General features: G+C 38.7%; 1 protein-coding gene across 9 annotated transcripts in view; it reads right to left on the bottom strand.

Annotated features, from left to right (window-relative positions):
* Positions 1–19,988, bottom strand: part of FTO (FTO alpha-ketoglutarate dependent dioxygenase) — a 327,030-nt gene that overhangs the window by 223,014 nt on the left and 84,028 nt on the right. For all 9 annotated transcript variants that reach the window (XM_073307614.2, XM_073307611.2, XM_073307615.2 and 6 more), the window contains 2 exons: positions 16,211–16,354; positions 468–547 (listed from right to left, as the gene is read on the bottom strand). In XM_073307614.2, the coding sequence (XP_073163715.1) occupies positions 468–547; positions 16,211–16,354 (224 nt within the window). The remainder of the gene's footprint in view (positions 1–467; positions 548–16,210; positions 16,355–19,988) is intronic.

Here is a 19,988-nt window from a genome sequence, read left to right on the forward strand (position 1 = left end):
GCCTCATGGCTGTTCCACATTGCCCTGACTTGTAGTGGCAGCCTAGGGCTGTTGGGATTTCTGGTGTGCAGTATGTTTAGACCTCATATCCCTTCCCATCAACAGTATGCCTCTTATAGTGGAGTATGGCAAAAAAACTCTATGAAAACATTTTTTATAAAAATGTAATTACATGTTTTTGCATTTCTTTAATAAGCTGTGGTAATGCAGTGTAATACAGAAACTCTATGTGAGGTTAGGCATAAGTGGCTCATAGACCAAGAAATTGCCCTTCTCCCATAAAAATCAATAGGAGTTCTTCCATCAGTAAGCGAAAAGCATAGAACATACACCTCCCACAAAAAGTTGGAGTCATCAGTAAAACCACTAATCATAGTTTAAAACAAGACCACGTGATCCTAAATTCATTTTGTCAGCCACTATTAACAGTGCGAATGACCAAAAAACAAATCCCCTTTCTTACTCACCTCTGCCACTCTGTGGGTAGAGCTGAAACGAGGCTCAAAACCAGCCAGAACACAATGCTGATGTGTCATATTGAGATCATCTGAGGACAGATTATAATCACTTTTAGTATATGGAGAAAAATATACTAAATACAAAATTTATTCCTACCAAATATGAACAACAGTCACTATAAGGCAAGTGTTTTGAACACAATACAAGGACTTTCCTCTTTTATATCATTTAGCTCTTATAAAGTTTTTCATAAAGTTTTATAAGTTCAAGTTTTTCATTTGTTTTTCAAGTGCTTAGCAGAAGGTAAATATCATTATCTTGTTTTTAACAAATGGAGAAACAGAGGCAGAGAGATTAAGTGAAAATCTGCATTCTGCCCTATCCACTGGACCACACTCTCTCCCCAAATGAACTGACATAAATAAACAAAATTGAATTATTTTAAAGTGGTTTCTTTAAACTCAGCTCCCTTTTCCTTATTTTCATTGCACTTAATGCACTGACTTCTTGTTTACTTACATCAATAATCATGAAGAAGTTTAGCAAGATTTTGGAATACAATTTGAAGTGTAACTATACTTTGGCAAGTTTACACTGTAAAAATGGCAGTGTGAGGTTCTGTATTTGTAGTCTCTCAGTGCCTGAAAATGTCTCAGTTATCGCTCATATTTGCTCAGTTTACAAGTAAAAGGAGAATTCCTTCCCTCCTCTCATAAAAGACAGTTCTGTAACATGAATCCAGGGACTGATAAACAAGTTGTGTTCTTTGTGGATGATGCATTGTCATCAGTAATAACTAGAGTGGTCTGGACCTGGAATTCCCATTCTGTGGGAAATTCCAAAATTTCTCCCCCTCCCCTGCTTTGAAAAAACCTGTTCAGAAATGTAACCAAAAAGAAAAGAAACTTCAATATTGATCATGGAACAGCAATTCAAAACTTTTGTTTAAAAAAGGTCAAAACACATTTGTATTTTGATCTTTTCTAAGCTTATCCAAGGCTTTCTGAGCTGCCTGGAGCCCCAGCAATCCAACAAGTAGGAAGCAGGCAGCTCAGGAACCCAGGAATCCCCAGCTTCAAGGCTGTCCACCTTGAATCCTGCTGTGGAGCTGGGAATCCCAGAAGCCCAGGCTGGTGAAGAGGCAGAAAGTTGGAAACCTGGAAGCCCAGGCTCCCAAACAGCCCACCTGGTGGGCTGAGCTGGTAGGCAAGCAGGCAGGTATCCCCTGGTAGGCAAAGTTCAATCAGAATTCCATTGAAGTCATCATGATCTCACAGAATGATCCCCAGAATGTTTCGATTTTCACAAATCAGAATTTTCCAGTAGAAAAACATTCAGCTGGAAAATTTCCGAGGAGCCCTAATAATAACATTTTTGCTATTGGACTCAGAAGCAGGAATAATTTAGAACTCTTTTAAAAATGTTCTAAATCAAGTTGGCTTTGATGTTCAAGTGTCAGAAATTAGAGTCTATGGGCCTTACAAAAATGGAATTTCAGTAGGAACCACAATGGACAAATGGAGCATGCCTAATCCACTGAGGTGCACTCATTCCAAGCAAGAGAGAAGGCACAAGGAAGATAGTGCAAGAAAGAGAAGAAGAAAAGTGGTGAATCTGGCATCATATATGGAGCGAGGCAAGCAAGATTGATCCAGTGAGAAAAAAGGTCAAAGACAGAGCCTGGGAGGTAAGAAAGAAAATTTTCAATTTGATTAGCAAGAGGAAGGCAGCAGAGGGACTGGAAGAGGGTCTGAGTGGCTGCTGGAGGGGAGCGAAATGTGTTAAAGGAGGTCAGGGATACGCGGGATACAGCAGATAATATTAATAATGGAAATAATAATATTAGACAATACGCAGGAGATAATTGTGGTATCTGTGGATGGACATAGGAAGAGTGATGAAGGAACAGATGTTTGATATGTTATAGGGAAGGCTGGATGTATGGGGAGGAGGAGAGATAGGAGTCATAAATTGTCCTCAGGTAATGAGCCTGGGTAATGGGGTGGGATGATACTGTTTTCAACAGTGATGGAGAAGGAATACAGAAGAGGCAGGTAAGGAAGAAAAATGAAAAGTTCTAGTTTGCCATACTAGGCTTGAGCTGGCAGCAAGACATCCAGGACGATGCAGTCACAACTAGACTGCCAGTCAGATCAGTGTGGAGAGAAAGATTTGTGAGTCATTAGTATAGATATTGTAATGAAACTGTGAGGGGAAGTCACCCAGCAAAAAAATGTAAGGGAGAAAAGTGGGAGTAGGGATAGAGTCCGACCAGATGCTGACAGAGAGGCAGGAGGGCTCCACATGCTGTGCTCTGAGTAAGAAGGTGCCATTTTTACTTCAGCTGTTACAAGTGACTACTGAATTTGATCACAGTAAGGGGGTCTGATTTCAGAAATGCTCAGTCTCACATACACCCTCCCTTTTAAGCCCTTTAAAGATGTCACAGTTTGCATACTGAACAAAACTGAGGAACCCAAAATCCCAAGTCACTTAAAAAAATTTAAGTCATAGTTCCTTTTTTTGAACATAACCACACTTTGTTAAACTGAATACCCTAATGTAGTTTACTGTCTGTGAAATATGCTATTCTCTCTATTAATGAAAACAAATATATCTGAAATCTTTACTATATTTTGTAATAAGTCTGAAATTCTCAAATTGGCATGCACATTATGAATAATAATTCACTCGGATAAGATTTATTGGATTTATTCCACTTGCAAGAATGAGTTCTCTTCTTTCAATGGATTTTATAGGCAGCTATAAGAATTCATAAAAAACAATGCAGCATCTAGCATTATAGATATTAGGAGAAAAATGCAGGTGGATGGTTTTATCCTTTACCATTTCTGTTGCTATCTGAAACATGAAAACAGATCCCAAGGAGGGATATTCGTCCAGTGCATTGAACAAACTAGAAGGAAAAATGCTCACATATCCCCATCAGGTTTAGGAAAACTGACATCACTTCCTAGTATTTGAACATTTCTCCACTGCAGAATAATGCCAAACCATCTAGGTATCACCAATAAATATATTTAAGAAATAATCCATTATGACTACTGCAGAACCATATTATAATTAATCACTTGTACATTAAACCTGTGGCCACCTAGGAATTCACAGCTCTCTTTCTACTGTAAACCATGGCCATTCAGGTCCACAAAGAGAAAGCAATACTATAAATTGGGGGAGAAGGATAGCTCAGTGGTTTGAGCATTGGCCTGCTAAACCCAGGGTTGTGAGTTCAATCCTTGAAGGGGCCATTTTGGGATCAGAAGCAATAATTGGGGATTGGTCCTGCTTTGAGCAGGGGGTTGGACTAGATGACCTCCTGAGGTCCCTTCCAACCCTGAGATTCTACAAAATCTGTTTCTTTTGCTACCATTTGAGTGAAGAGAGACAACCAATTTGGTACAAATGTCAATTTCTAATCCTGAGAGGTTTAGGGCTGGAATAGGAGGAGTTTTACAGATCAGGATTGAGCTGCACTGGCAAGGTTATGTGTGGAAGCTTGCACAGTATCTGCTTGTGTGATGCCTGCACAAAACTTCATTTCAATACTTTTTAAAACAAAGAGAAATCATTGCTGTACAGACATATGAGAATTAAAGCGTATCAAGCCAAATCTTGAAAACAAAAACACAGCAAATCTGGATTTTGTAACACTAAGTATCACAGTCATCTCTATGAAGAATGATCACAAAAAGCAGATTGCTTAAGTACTCTTGTTCCATTCAGTACCAATTAATTTGGTGCAGGCTGTGTAGCAAACACAGCATTATAAGTATTACATTTTGATTTGCACCTTCATTCAAACCCTTGGCAACCCTTTCATTGTGGAGCTGTCTCTTCTTGAAATTGCTTCCAACTGTCTCTAATCCTTTATGACTTTTAGAAAGAACCCTGTAATTTTAATTTAAGAGTTTATAATTCATCTAAAACTGTAATTGTATAAAAATGGTTGAAGCTTCATGGATCATATGTCTCAAAGGATATTGAAAAATATGTTCTAGGCCTGAAAAGATTACTCCAAAGATTTTTTCCCCTACAATCTGAAAGAAAAAAAATTGCTTGTTAAATGAGACATTGCCCATTTTGTGGCAGTCACTTTTAACTAACAACGTTGCATACAAATTATTTCATCAGTATTAGAGGTAGACTAAAACTGGCACCTTTTACTTGGCCAACCCTGCCATGCCCACCTTGGCTTCCTTGCATACTGATGGTTCAGATAAAATACAATACATACGGATACAACACCAGTTTTTAGTTTTTGCAAAATTAAATTCTATCTCATTAGATTTGCAAACCCAAACCACAGCATCCTGCTCAACTTTAAAAACATTGTACATCATATGGCTGGGGGGTGGGGGGAAGAGAATAGGTTATCAGTCCCACAGAAAAATCTGCTTGCATAGACTTTTACTACTGCAGGAGTCCCAATGAATTTGTGTTGGATTAAGGGTAAGCATGGAACACAGTTCCAGTGGGACTCCCACAGGAGTAAGGTCCCTTTGCAATTTCAGAGCATTAGTCAATAAAGTATATAAACAGTATAATAACTATGCAAAGTGAATTTTTTTAAAGGGTCACTTTCGATTTTCATCTTAATCACTATCAACTGAATCCTCACAATGAGTTAAAAACAGGCACTACGCACACAAACTTTTTACACATATATGGAAGACAATGGACATGAGAAACAATTTTCAGAAACAAGGATGCTCTTTAAGTTGGTAGCATTCTTTCGTCAATTGCCTTTTTCGTCACATAGTAGCACATAGAACCAATGGCACAGGTACTACTGCATGATATGGCCGGTGTATCCTTTCTAAAGTGCCGATGTGTGCAGAAGCGGGGACCTTTCTTCAATGGACTTACTGCCAGTTTCTGTCATTGTAACCTTAACTCTAAAACTTGATCAGGCATTTCTCAAGTTTGTAGTATTCTAGAATCTCTAAACTGTACCGAAATTAAGATGACAATTCATGAAAGACCTGAAGCACCCACTTAAGTTCAATATATGCTTAAGTACTATCCTGAGTTTCCTTGTATTGGGGCCTAAAAAACTGCTTGTGTATGATAAAAACTGAAATGTCTAAATCAACTGCCCAAGATTGCAAAAGGCCTTACACTTAAGAGAACAAACCAAGCAATCTAGTGTTGCTCAGTGTTGGGAGAGATAACTTCCGATTTTGTATGGAGTACTATGAAAAAAGAACGGAAGATCATTTCGATACACATAATGCAACTCGGGGGAAGGGAAGAGGTGTTAGATCAAGGTTGATTTCCTATTTCCTCAGCTTTCTGCCTGCCCATTTCCAACAAATCGTCTGCCACTTTGGAACAAAGTCCCATTATAGGACTTCTGTCTCTGGTAATTCAATGCATGATTTATTAGAAGAAATTAATCACATGCATAACTGGGTACAGGTGGTCAAATCCACCTTGGAAAACAAATGTTATCAACTTGCAGTCTTTATAATCTTGGGTGGTGTTGGATGGATGTTTTACTTCACAGATGAAGTTTGGAAACAGCAGAAGAGCAAGTTTAAGCAGGTCTTAAAGTATGTATGTGCTACTAATTACAGAACCTTCTGCCTCTATCCCCACTGGCCTTCCTCCTTCTGACTTTGCCCCCAACATGTCTCGCCAAGTCAACTACCCTAGCCTGTCCGTTTCCCACACTACAGCCTAACCTGTGTCCTCTTCTGCTCCTATTCCCCCACATCCTTACCCTATCTTCCTCTGCTCCTCTGCCCAGCCACACCCCACCCCAGCCCCTATCCACTCCTCAGTCCTCCTCATTTTGAATCAATCTACTTCCTCCTTCTCCTCCACACTGCTTAGTAGGCACCAGCAGAGGGAACAGTCAGAACACAGAAGAGAAACTTCAAGAAAACTCCTGGTCAGGCCCTGAAACCCTGGGATGGAGCATGTTCAATGCAGACAAAAAGTTCAGAGAATTTAGCAGCCAAACCCTAACACTCCTCTGGCTAAAGAAGTTGAAATGACAATTTTCAGATGTTTATCACTCAGCCAAATTTGAGCAGATTTTCAAGGGGACAGCAAAAGGCACTTCTCTGACCACAGTGCAAGAACCCGGCCAAATTTCAAGTCCCTGCTCCCAAGCACTGAGAAGCTAGAGCTTATCGAGAAAACAGTTACAATTTTTTTTTAAACACTGGCAAAGAAACGAATTCCTCCAGCCTCAGTCTCTAAAGTGACTGAACTGTTTTTGCTTAAACAAAAAGAAATTTCAAAAAGAAATTTAGCCTGAGGCAGTTGCTTAACATGGAAAATTTCAACCAAATATTTAAAGTTTTGTCAACGTTACACACAATGAAAACCAGGTCATATAATGGAAAGTGTTAGGCAACCTTACTGAAAAGTGTCTCTGCCAGCTCTGCCAATTATAATGGCTTTGTAAGTTTCCAGGCCGAAAAATTATATACTCAAGACTCAAAGGTGAACATGAATTACTATTAAACAATTCTTTCTTTAAAAATAGGTGACACAGCAATCTTCCCCTCTCAAATGAAAGTTATATATCTTAGAAAATTACATCTTTTGAGGGACTTAGAGTCAGTTGAAAGGTTCCTAGAAAAGATAGGTAAAAAGATGGCACAAGATTACACCAAAATGGACTCAAAACAGAAAAAAAAATTTTTTCTATTTCTGAAGTTCTTGGCTATTACATGAGAATGAGTTTGAAACAGAGTTCTTGAGGTTAATCATTCATTGTTATTACTATATTTTATATGGTGATCTTTGCTTCCATGGGACATGTCTGGCTTAACTATATTTTCCACTTTTTTGGGCTGCCTAAAGATAAATGGTATGTTTATAGGTTTCAGAGTGGTAGCCATTTTAGTCTATATCAGGAAAAAAACCAAGGAGTACTTGTGGCACCTTAGAGACTAACAAATGTATTTGGGCATAAGCTTTCCAGGGCTAAAACCCACTTCATCGGATGCATGCAGTGGAAAATACAGTAGGAAGATATATATATATATACACAGAGAACATGAAAAAATGGGTGTTGCCATACCAACTGTAACGAGACCAATTAATTAAGCTGGGCTATTATCAACAGGAAAAAAAACCAACCCCACCTTTTGTAGTGATAATCAGGATGGCCCATTTCAAACAGTTGACAAGAAGGTGTGAGTAACAGTAGAGGGGAAAAAGTTAGCATGGGGAAATAGTTTTTACTTTGTATAATGACCCCCCCACCCCAGTCTTTATTCAAGCCTAATTTATTGGTGGCCAGTTTGCAAATTAAGTCCAATTCTGCAGTTTCTCGTTGGAGTCTGTTTTTGAAGTTTTTTGTTGGAGAATTGCAACTTTTAGGTCTGAAATTGAGTGACCAGGGAGGTTGAAGTGTTCTCCGACAGGTTTTTGAATGTTATAATTCTTGATGTCTGATTTGTGTCCATTTATTCTTTTGAGTAGAGATTGTCTGGTTTGGCCAATGTACATGACAGAGGGGCATTGTTGGCATATGATGGCATATATCACATTGGTAGATGTGCAGGTGAACGAGCCTCTTATGGTATGGCTGATGTGATTAGGTCCTGTGATGGTGTCCCTTGAATAAATATGGCTCTCTAACACTACATTCTACAGGCCATTACCCTCTGATCCCACTGAGGGTTACCAAAAGAAACTACACCATTTGCTCAAGAAACTCCCTGAAAAAGCACAGGAAGAAATCTGCACAGTCACTCCCCTAGAACCACGACCAGGGGTATTCTATCTGCTACCCAAGATCCATAAACCTGGAAATCCTGGACGCCCCATCATCTCAGGCATTAGCACCCTGACAGCAGGATTGTCTGACTATGTAGACTCTCTCCTCAGGCCCTACGCTACCAGCACTCCTAGCTATCTTCGAGACACCACTGAGGAAACTACAATCCATTGGAGATGGATGAGCTATTATTAGCAGGAGGGGAAAAAAAAAACTTTTGTAGTGGTAATCAAGATGGCGCATTTCAGACAGTTGACAAGATGATGTGAGGATACTTAACATGGGGAAATAAATTCAATTTGTGTAATGACCCAGCCACTCCCAGTCTCTATTCAAGCCCAAGTTAATAGTATCTAGTTTGCAAATTAATTCCAGTTCAGCAGTTTCTCATGGATTAGTGTGCTGTTCAGATGTGTGTTGAATCCATTGATCATCTTCCAGAAAACACCATCCTGGCCACTATGGATGTAGAAGCCCTCTACACCAACATTCCACACAAAGATGGACTTCAAGCAGTCAGGAACAGTATCCCCGATAATGTCACGGCAAACCTGGTGGCTGAACTTTATGACTTTGTCCTCGCCCATAACTATTTCACATTTGGGGACAATGTATGCCTTCAAATCAGCGGCACTGCTATGGGTACCCGCATGGCCCCACAGTATGCCAACATTTTTTGGCTGGCTTAGAACAAAGCTTCCTCAGCTCTCGTCCCCTAACGCCCCTACTCTACTTACGCTACATTAATGACATCTTCATCATCTGGACCCATAGAAAAGAAGCCCTTGAGGAATTCCACCATGATTTCAACAATTTCCATCCCACTATTAACCTCAGCCTGGATCAGTCCACACAAGAGATCCGCTGCCTGGACACTACAGTGCTAATAAGCGATGGCCACATAAACACCACCCTATGCCGGAAACCTACTGACAACTATGCTTACCTACATGCCTCCAGCTTTCATCCAGACCACACCACACGATCCATTATCTACAGCCAGACTCTACGATACAACCGCATTTGCTCCAACCCCTCAGACAGAGACAAACGCCTACAAGATCTCTATCAAGCATTCTTACAACTACAATACCCACCTGCTGAAGTGAAGAAACATATTGAGAGAGCAGAAGAGTACCCAGAAGTTACCTACTACAGGACAGGCCCAACAAAGAAAATAACAGAAATCCACTAGCCGTCACCGTCAGCCCCCAAACTAAACCTCTCCAGCGCATCATCAGGGAGCTACAACCTATCCTGAAGGACGATCACTCACTCTCACAGATCTTGGGAGACAGGCCAGTCCTCGCTTACAGACAGCGTCCCAACCTGAAGCAAATACTCACCAGCAACCACACACCACACAACAAAAACACTAACCCAGGAACCTATCCTTGCAACAAAGCCCATGGCCAACTCTGTCCACATATTTATTCAAGGGACACCATCATAGGACCTAATCACATCAGCCATACCATAAGAGGCTCGTTCACCTGCACATCTACCAATGTGATATATGCCATCATGTGCCAACAATGCCACTCTGCCATGTACATTGGCCAAACCAGACAACCTCTACTCAAAAGAATAAATGGACACAAATCAGACATCAAGAATTATAACATACAAAAACCTGTCGGAGAACACTTCAACCTCCCTGGTCATTCAATTTCAGACCTAAAAGTTGCAATTCTCCAACAAAAAACTTCAAAAACAGACTCCAACGAGAAACTGCAGAATTGGACTTAATTTGCAAACTGGCCACCAATAAATTAGGCTTGAATAAAGACTGGGGTGGGGGGGTCATTATACAAAGTAAAAACTATTTCCCCATGCTAACTTTTTCCCCTCTACTGTTACTCACACCTTCTTGTCAACTGTTTAAAATGGGCCATCCTGACTATCATTACAAAAGGTAAGGTTTTTTTTCTCCTGTTGATAATAGCCCAGCTTAATTAATTGGTCTCGTTACAGTTGGTATGGCAACACCCATTTTTTCATGTTCTCTGTGTATATATATCTATCTTCCTACTGATGAAGTGAGCTGTGAAGCATCTGATGAAGTGAGCTGTAGCTCACGAAAGCTTATGCTCTAATAAATTGGTTAGTCTCTAAGGTGCCACAAGTACTCCTTTTCTTTTATCTTCCTACTGTATTTTCCACTGCATGCATCCGATGAAGTGGGTTTTAGCCCTGGAAAGCTTATGCCCAAATAAATTTGTTAGTCTCTAAGGCGCCACAAGTACTCCTTCGTTTTCTTTTTGCTGGTATGTTTATGTTGTTTTTAATTTTGTTTGCTTGTTTTTTATTACAATCATGATTTGATTATCCCTGTGCTACAGCATTAGATCTGTACATGTACAGTCTTTGTCAGAGAAGTGGATGGATGAGTGTGTGAATAACTGAACTCTGGCATCAATGTGGTGACAAACCAATGCAGACACAGGGAACTGATGGTTGTAATTCCACATGCTACTGCTACAGACTATCAAAATAAACCAAATACAGGAAGGAAAGAAGACATAACTTTTTGCCCAATCCTGTGAGGTGTAGAGTGCTCACAGCTCCTACTGAGTTCAGTGAGACTTACTTGTACAAATAAGGATTACTCTAATGAGAAGGACTACAGGGCTGAGCTCTTGATTATGAGTACACAATGATTCCTGGGGATAGCAACGTAATGTTTGCAGTACTGATGACAATAATCAATTTTTTGCCTTTCCTTTCTGCTTATTGTTTCTATTGAGCTTCTTCAGATAATTGCTTTTTTGTCATCAGTGTTGCCATGTATGATGCCTCTCATTCAAAGCACAGCATAATTTTCAATATTCAAAATGCAAATATATCTAACAATAAAAACATGAAATGGAATTGGGCTATTTATTTTCCTAAACAAAAAATATATATATATAAAAATAAAGATGCATATTTATTCTTGTGATCGTTTTAGTGTAAATACGTATACAGACACCCTGGAGCTAAAATGCTTAACCACCATTCTGCCATCTCTCCAGTTCCATTTGGATTTAGTCATGTGAGTGAAACCAAGAAGGTTTTTTAAATGATTGGTATCCCATTATAATGAGCTATACAAAAGACAGTTTCTAAAAGTAAGATACACATAAGCCTTTTTCCCCAAAAAACCATCTGATGCATGCATCAGTAGGGATGAATGACTCTTTTGCAGTGCCATCTGTTGTGCACATCACAAACTGAACTTGCAAAACTAGTTACAATTCACAAACTTGATTCTATCAGCATTATCTTACACAATCCACAAGTCTGGATGGATGAGGTAATGCTACAGGAAGCAATTCTCCATTGGTCTACCCCTTCACACACAGCTTCATCCCTGCATTTCAATAGTAGAGATACAAACATACAGGTAGCATACTATGGGGCTGTTGCAGCAATGTTGGGGGAATGACCCCACACATGTTCCGTTTCCTCCCCACCAAGAAATTATAGGCCAAAGGACCATCTTCTACTCCTTTCATCACCTCCATGTGGAAAAGGTGGAATATATAACTGGCCCTAATCAAGGAACATTTCTAGTATTTAAACCCAAAAAGTGTGTGCATAAAGAAAACACAGAATGGATTAAAAGATTGAACTGAACAATGTGTCAGGGATTTGCCAAACTATATGATCAAAGTTTCATAACAACAAATAAATTTCTGGGGCTAACAGGCTTAATAATCATGGGAAAAAGAATTTAGATAAAACATGGAGTCAAGAGAGCAAACAATAAAGTTAAAAAAAACATATTCAAGATGCTAAAGAGCAAAAAAGGTTCAAGTTAATATATAGAAGTACAAGCAGATTAACTGGCTAGAAATAGTTTAAATGAGCCACTACATACATGTGGAAATGTTTCCATTAAAGGAATATCTCCAACCACAGCCCACCCCCACAACGTGTGTGCCTAAATTCTGGTTAATGAAAATAATTTCTGATGCTCCTTGAACTATAATTTGTTTAGGAAAAAAAAGACACCATCAAGTTCATCTTCAAGCTGCTTTAAACCCCTAACCTTCAAGCAACATTTGATCTATGGGAAACAGCTGTGGAAAAGTAAATCTTCCCCCCTTGAAAAAGTTCAGATTGCATTTTTGTTAAGTATGTTTTGAAGTCATGGTAGGAAAATTAGTGAAAATTGTAAATCTATTTGCAAATCTGGTCATGCAAATCTGGTCAAGTTTAGGGGAAAGATTCCAATTTAATAGTAAGACCATGACAACCCTAGTTAAGCATGCTCTCGACCACAGCAGATGGGGCTCTTCGCTCACCTCCACGTGCTTTGGATTTATTACATGCACCCAACACGTTTCATATTAGACACCCCTTGACTGTGTACTTGAGACAGCAGTGTTCAGTATGTGTTTCCTCTACAGACCAATATATTATTCTAAATTGAGCTAAACTGTTTCCGTTTCATAAGTGCTATGAAGTTCAGATTCCAGTTATCAGGCAGCAGGTTTGCAGTTCCTCTGCAAGGCTATTTTTCATGTGAGGAAAAACAAAGATTATAAAAAAAAAGTAATGCCACATTAAAGCTAATTACCCCCCCCCCTTAAATCAAAAGTTCTTTTTGATATTGTGGTAGCATATCTTAAAATGGACAAATTTGAACACCTGATATTTGGCACATAATATACAGTTCAAGACATGACTTAATACAGCAGCATATTTCAACTGAAGACAAGAGCTGAGAAAGCAAGTGTAAAGCTAAACTTAGATATTGCATTTTTAAACACAATTCTTCTCAAAGTAACAACGAACCATATCACAGAAGTGCCTGTGAGTAGGACACCCTTATATTTTTTTTTGAAGGGCAAAAAAATTCATCCACTTTTTCCTGTTCTTTGAAATGCTATTAAAAAAATATACAATTTATAATACTATGTCTCTCAAAAATAAATGCAGAGGTTCATGGAAACAGCACATTTGGATTGTATTTATTTTGTGCCAAGATGGCCACAACCAAAGTATGTAACTGTCCAACAAAAACCTTATCATTAAGGTTCTACTTCTAGGCTAATGGAGGTTGTATAAATTATAGTGTTGACCTAGCCATCTGTCGGCTTTTATTAATAATAAAAATAATTTGTATTTTGAGAAGTTATCATTAAAAATGTCAGTATTTATCAAATGTTCACACAATGGTATTGATGAAGAGATGTGCTACTTCCTGTACACACATAAGAAAAGGAAATAGAGTATCTCAGATACCACTATGCAATAACTATTGATAAATGCTGGCTTTTAAATGATTAACAGCATGCTGAATCTGACATCTTTTCTCATGTAAAGTAAACATGTTATTTTACAAATGGAAAAACTGAGGCACACAAAGGTGACGCGACTTACCACCATCACATGAGTCAAAGACAGAGTCAGGAAGAGTACGTGGAAGTCCCGACTGTCATTCCCCCTATTGTAAACATTAAACATGCTGCCCCCACCCTCCACCAGCATCTACTAGCTGATTCCCAAAGTGACACTGGTACAAGTCCAGATGGTACAAATTCCAGATGGATCAAACAGCATGTTCTCTAACTGTTTCCACTGTTTTCCAGCCATGATAGAGGAAGTACCCCAGGTAACTGAGAAGGAGAAGATGAGATTCTAGAATGCGTGAAATGCAGAAATACAGGATAAATTAACTAGTATTTGGTCATTTGCGATCATGCTACCTCTTATATAATGTTCCCATATTTTAAATCTCCCAATATATTGAATCACACCTTATGTGTCATCCCACATTTGTATCTACTCTTAAAATAGTGTGCTTGCAAACCAACAACATGAAGAAGATACAGAACAACCCAATGCTAATATAGGTCCCTTAATTACAGGTTATTACCAGCTATATTAAGTCACTCACTTCAACTAATAAAATAGATATGATTTAGTCAGAAAGTTTCATTTCTAGGATGGACCCTTCTATATTATTACTGCTGTTAAATTCAAATAGATGTTTTTGTTAATCCTGCTAAAAGGTAATTGTAAATGATTTAGAAACCGAGAAGAGAATATCTAACACCTGCTCTACAGAGTCCCAAACAGTAGTTTTCTATGAAGTATTAATACGAAAGAGTGATTTATACACCATAACTGGAAAAATGTTTAATATGTCCTCTGTTTCCACCTAAACATGATCAGGATGTTGTTAGGTGTTAAATAAAATACATTTTTTGACCCGTCCTTTATATAGCATTTCCAGCAGTGCCTGAGCCACAGTATATAAAGTTAACTCCTATCAGGGGAATAAGGAATGTCCTTACCATTTGAAAGTTCAGCCAGCTATGATTTACAGTACTAAAATAAACAGTACTAAAATCACTGATGATGAACATCCATTCCACAATTTGTCTTCTGAATCAGCTGGCCAACAAGGCTGATTAGGCATAAACTTTACAGTCAATAAGAATTAGATGAATCTCCCCATCTGATGTTAGAATAGCTATTGCACAAAGATGGATTACAAACTCTTACAAAGGGAATTATTAACTGTCACATAACCTTCACTTTGATTTTAAAAAAAAAATCTCTCTCTCTCAAGACTGCTAGCCCACATCCTAATGGAAGAAGAAAAGTTAGACACATCTTCTTTATCACACTATTCAAGGATTTCAAACAACTCCGTATCTTATTCTGTGAGATGCTCAAGTCTGATATGGCCACACTCTACTTTTAGTTACACATATGCCACACTGTTGACCTCAATAGGGTTGTAGAGGTGTAGCTAAGAGCAGAACGAGGTACAAGATATTAGCAGGCACTCTGAAAAAAATTCACTTGTGGTAACTAAGTTGTTCAGTTTCACCTGATAGACAATGCGGAAAAGCGAAAAGGAAAACTACCCCAATAAGTAAGCAGGTAGGAAGAGCTGCTTTGTGGAAGTACCTTGGGCCTCAACATATCAGAAGTGCATGAACTGGGCGTGTCAACAAGGGTGTTGGTTTCACCAATCTCTGAACAGCCAATACAGGCAATCACTGCAGTCTCACAATGATTGTCTGAGTTTTAGGTCACATGGCTCATGGTGTGATGTAGCTGCGGTTTATTCACAAGGTGATTTAATTAGTAGGAAATGCTAATCCAGAATGAACCTACTTATGTTCCCTGACTTGCTGCCTTGTACTATTAACAGCAATGTTGGACTTCAGCTGCCAGAACCAGTGGGCCCGATTTAATTCTCTTTGTCCCTCAAACAAGTGATGCATCCAGGCTCCTTTTTGGAATAGAACAGCTCAATTCTACAGCATAATTCCAACATTGGAGGAGGGTATTCTTGAATACACACTGGTCAAAAATGTAACAGAATGAGAGAAAGGCTCATACTTAAAGCAGGTGACCAACACATCATCAGAAAACAGTGCAAAGAAGTACTAAGAAAATCTCATCCTGAGCCGAGGAGTCAGAAATATAAATGACAACAGCAATATACACAGCTTGTTTTTATAGCTATATATATGGACATTTTAAAAACAAATGACATACACGTATAGTCCATCTTCACCCAAAACCGCACTTTCGGGGAGATTTTGTAATAAGACAATGAAGTAGATGGCTATTGTTCCCCAGGAAACTGTGTCTTGAAAGGAGGAAGAGGAAGCTTCCATTAAAAATAAGAAATAACACCTCAACTTCTCACACAAGTAGTTTATCCTTAAAGTACAAGCTAAAGAAATTTTCCTATTGTGCTGAAGCTAACCTCAATTGCAATCTGAGCATGAGACAGGGAAAGGCTTACAGGTAAACTTCACTCTGCACCACTAACAAGAAAGAAAACAAGAAAAATTGAAGAAAACAGTTTCCGAAGACCAAAAAAACCACAAAGTAATTACACATTCTGGCCAGATCCTCAGCTGTTGTAAGTCACCCACATCCACTGACATCAATGGAGCTATGATAATTTACTCCAGTTGATGATCTGCCCTATATTTTCAATAGAAACATTTGCATTCCTAAACCTTTGAAAATTACCCAGCATAAAATAGCAGTCTCCTGGGTGAAGGGGTATTGCCAGTCCAGGTGTCTTTATGTCCCATGCTACCTTCAGGCCTACGTGCCAGTCAGCTGGGTCTCTCCCTTCCACATACTGTTCATTATCTTTGTCACATGCAGAACCTAAACAAGAAAAAGAAGAGAGACATAAAGAAAAAGGCAAAGAAATGAGGGAGGATTAGAACCACACAATATAAAGAAGAATTTAGTAGTGCAAACCCAAATACGTTAGGTATGGTTATAAGCCACTGAGCCTAATTCTCCATTGAACTGCACCACATGCAGTCAATGATGTCAATGGAACGCGAGTATAAAGTGCGTGTAAAACACTACAAACCCAAAATGTATACACGAGGCACAGGACAATGGAGAATCAGGACAATAAAGTCTGGCACCACATCTAAAATTCCCTACAGTTCTGCAATGTTTGGATCGGAGGTTTGGGAGGTTTTTTATTGCAGAGTATTAAAACTATAGTAGTATACTTACCAATATTAGATTGGAAAGATGATACCACATATGTAAGAAGAAACAAATTCTAAGATAACTTTGAGACAAGGATTTCAAAGCACTTTAAAAACAATTAAACTTGTTTACATGTCATTAGTTCTAATTTTACCAAAGCATAAACTAAGGTTCAGTGAAGTTCAAGTGACTTCTATAAAGCCACACAAAAAATCAGCAGAGTTGAAGAGATAATCCTTGAATCCTATCTTCCATCCTTTATTAGACTACTCAAACACGTTAGAGAGGGCAACAGCCAATGAAGATTCTGTACAATCTAATCTTCATGTGGTTGCTTTATCATTAAACAACATGAATGTGATAAACTAGGAGAAAAATAATAATCCAGTGCAATGAAAAAATATTTGGAGCTCAATCTCTCAACTAGAACTATTTTCAGAGGCTGAGTATAATGCAGTATTAAGTGAAAGGAACAGTCTACATTTATAATAGGGTACGTGGAACCTATGGTGTAATAGTTTAATGGCTGATGTAATAGAGCATTTTGTCAGGGGGAGGACACAGCTATTAATGAGCAACTGGTACTCAACTACCATCGATGGCTAGTAATAATCAACAATTGTATGTTGCCTAATTTTTAAAGAATCAATAATTACAGATTGGTTGAATAGATCTATTTCACTGCCACAACACATACACATTAATGTCATAATTTTTGTAGACTTTAAGCTTAATTATTTTTAGAACATAAATACTAGAAAAAAGATTTATAACTTTCATTATTCTGCACACACTTACAGAGTAGCATTGACCTCATGCCTTCAGAATATTCAAGTCATTCATCACATATGGCTACTACAGTGTTTATTTAGTTGGGGGAAGGCATAATAGTTAATAAAATTCTAATAATTTTCCAGGTGATTTAAATTTTGTTTAAATTCTGGAACCAGGAAGAAAAAAAAGTAAATATCCCAGAACCCAAACCTGATGTCCTTGTTTACTCAGGCAAAACTCCTATTATAAGATCAGCCCCACAATACTGCCCCTCACTATTGTTCTTCTCATCCTGCTAAAGCTTTGTCTCAGGATCAGTGCACAGCTCTAGGCTGTTCCATCAAGGAGCACACAAATGAGAAAACAAGAGCTAGCAAATACTCTGAGAAAAATCAATACTAAAGTCTTTCAGGGGCTTTCATATTTTCTGCCCTGTTCAGATAAATCGTAACTTAATTTAAGAAAAAATGCTTTCTGAAAACTGCAAATAGGATGGCTTTCAAGGCATTTTTAATGCAATACATCATGGATATTATAAAAAGAGGTAACCTTTGTGGGTTAACTCTGTCTGTTATTCTGCTTTCCCATTCACTTTGGCAGCAGCACTGTTCACAATATGGCACCAATAAAATATAGAACTACAATCAGAGACAGCAATTTCAATCAAAGTTTCCTGGGGTCTCCTCATAAATCCCGCACCTTTGGAATGTGCTCGTTAAAATGACTTAGTTTTTTGCAGTTTGATAAAATTTTTATTGCTTAAGTACAGAGTTCAGATGTAGCTCACAGACGCTCTTTCCCTATGTTCCCAATGAATGCACCTAATAATTATCTGCAGCAGTTGAAACTTATGACTCTTACCATGTTATTTTGGAAACAAATGGAAGCAAGCTGCTACTTGCTTCTGTCAGTTGTGCCAAAGTGATTTTAAAATAAGGCTTCTCATCATTTGTGGCCTATCCCTACGTTAGCTGGCAAAACTTATATGTAGGGAGAAGTTATAATAAAATCCTATTGTCACCTCAAGCAGCAATGAGGCCATATATTTGTTTAGACAACTATGGTTCCAGTTTAAGTTAAAACATGTGGATGTTTCAAGTTCTACAACTAAACTATAGGTATTGTAATCACATGGGTCTTGCATATACATAGCACCTTTAATACAAACAGACCTTAAAGAGATTTGTTTACCTTGGAACAAACTACACAGAAATTGCCAAATTTAGCAGTACTTAATAAAAACAAAGCAAAACTCCCATTGATCTGCTCAGTAAAGGACTGCAGAATCTGGCCCTCAGGTATTAGTTTGCTCACATCCGAAATGAAATGCTGCAACTATGTAACAAGCTTATAGCAACACTCCTACAACAGTTTGGACACACTGTACCTACCCGGCCATAATTAAAGAGGAAGTTGTGATAGAGAGAATATAGTAACTGAAGTAAAATTTGGCCAGAACACCAGGCTTGATGTCCCAGTCTGGTATTTCAGAGGTATTCTGAATCCCAGAATCTTGAACCTGCCTGTCACAGCTTGCCCAGAGCAAGGCAGTTCATGCAAGGAACTCCTTCCTCGTCCTTCAACAGTTAAAGTATGACTCAAAAATTGGCCACCTGAATCTTTGAACCTCAGAACAAAATACCCAGTTTGTCACATTCCTTCAGGTGAAGGTACAGAGGATGGCTAGGCCCTGATCAGGACCTGGGGCTCTGGATTAAACCCAAGGGAACTCCGCTCCTGTCCAGCTTCACCCAGCACTCCTCCACAGAAGAAGCAGGCAAGCCTTCTTATCTCTCTTGGTGGATCCTGATTGGCTACTGCCCCTTCCCAGCCCTTCTAGACTCTTAAGGACCATGTCTTATTGCTTCGGTCAATACCACAGACTGAATGTTAGACTGTGCTTGGAGATCTGAACTCATAGTCCCTCTGACACTTTTTTCCAGGTGGGGTGTGTCAGGGTGGCAACACCCCAAGCAGGAGACAGAGAAGGCCAGACATATCACATCACACTGCCCTTAGGATTTTGGGTCATATCTGGACCCAGAACAATGAAGGGCTTGTTTTTCTAGATCTAGTTTAGTTATTGGCCCACCATGGAGAAAGTCTTGCAAAGGCAGCTGACTTTCAGAGGTTTCTTTGTCATTTTGGGCCAAACAGAACAGTTTGAGAGATTTTAGCACTTTCAAACCCAAATGCTCCCTGTTTTAACCTTGAATTGGAATGCCAAACCTAATCCTAAATCAAACCCTAATGCCATGTCCCATTTCTTAATAAGAAGCATCACTGCCAGCTTAAGCAGAAAAAAAACCCTGTAATATCTGGTTTTGCTGTTGACCCCAACTAACAGCTCTCATATCAAGGTAGAGCAAAGGATTATGCTTGAGAGAATTATTTATTTCAATTTTTAAGCTCTGCACTTGTATATTGGGCACTTGTATATTGTTTTGTGAAACATACAAAGTGGAATCAATTTCCAAAATATAAAATCCCTCCCTGTTCCACCCAAACTGAGACTCCA

Source organism: Lepidochelys kempii, chromosome 12, assembly GCF_965140285.1.
Source record: "Lepidochelys kempii isolate rLepKem1 chromosome 12, rLepKem1.hap1, whole genome shotgun sequence".
Taxonomy (NCBI): domain Eukaryota; kingdom Metazoa; phylum Chordata; order Testudines; family Cheloniidae; genus Lepidochelys; species Lepidochelys kempii.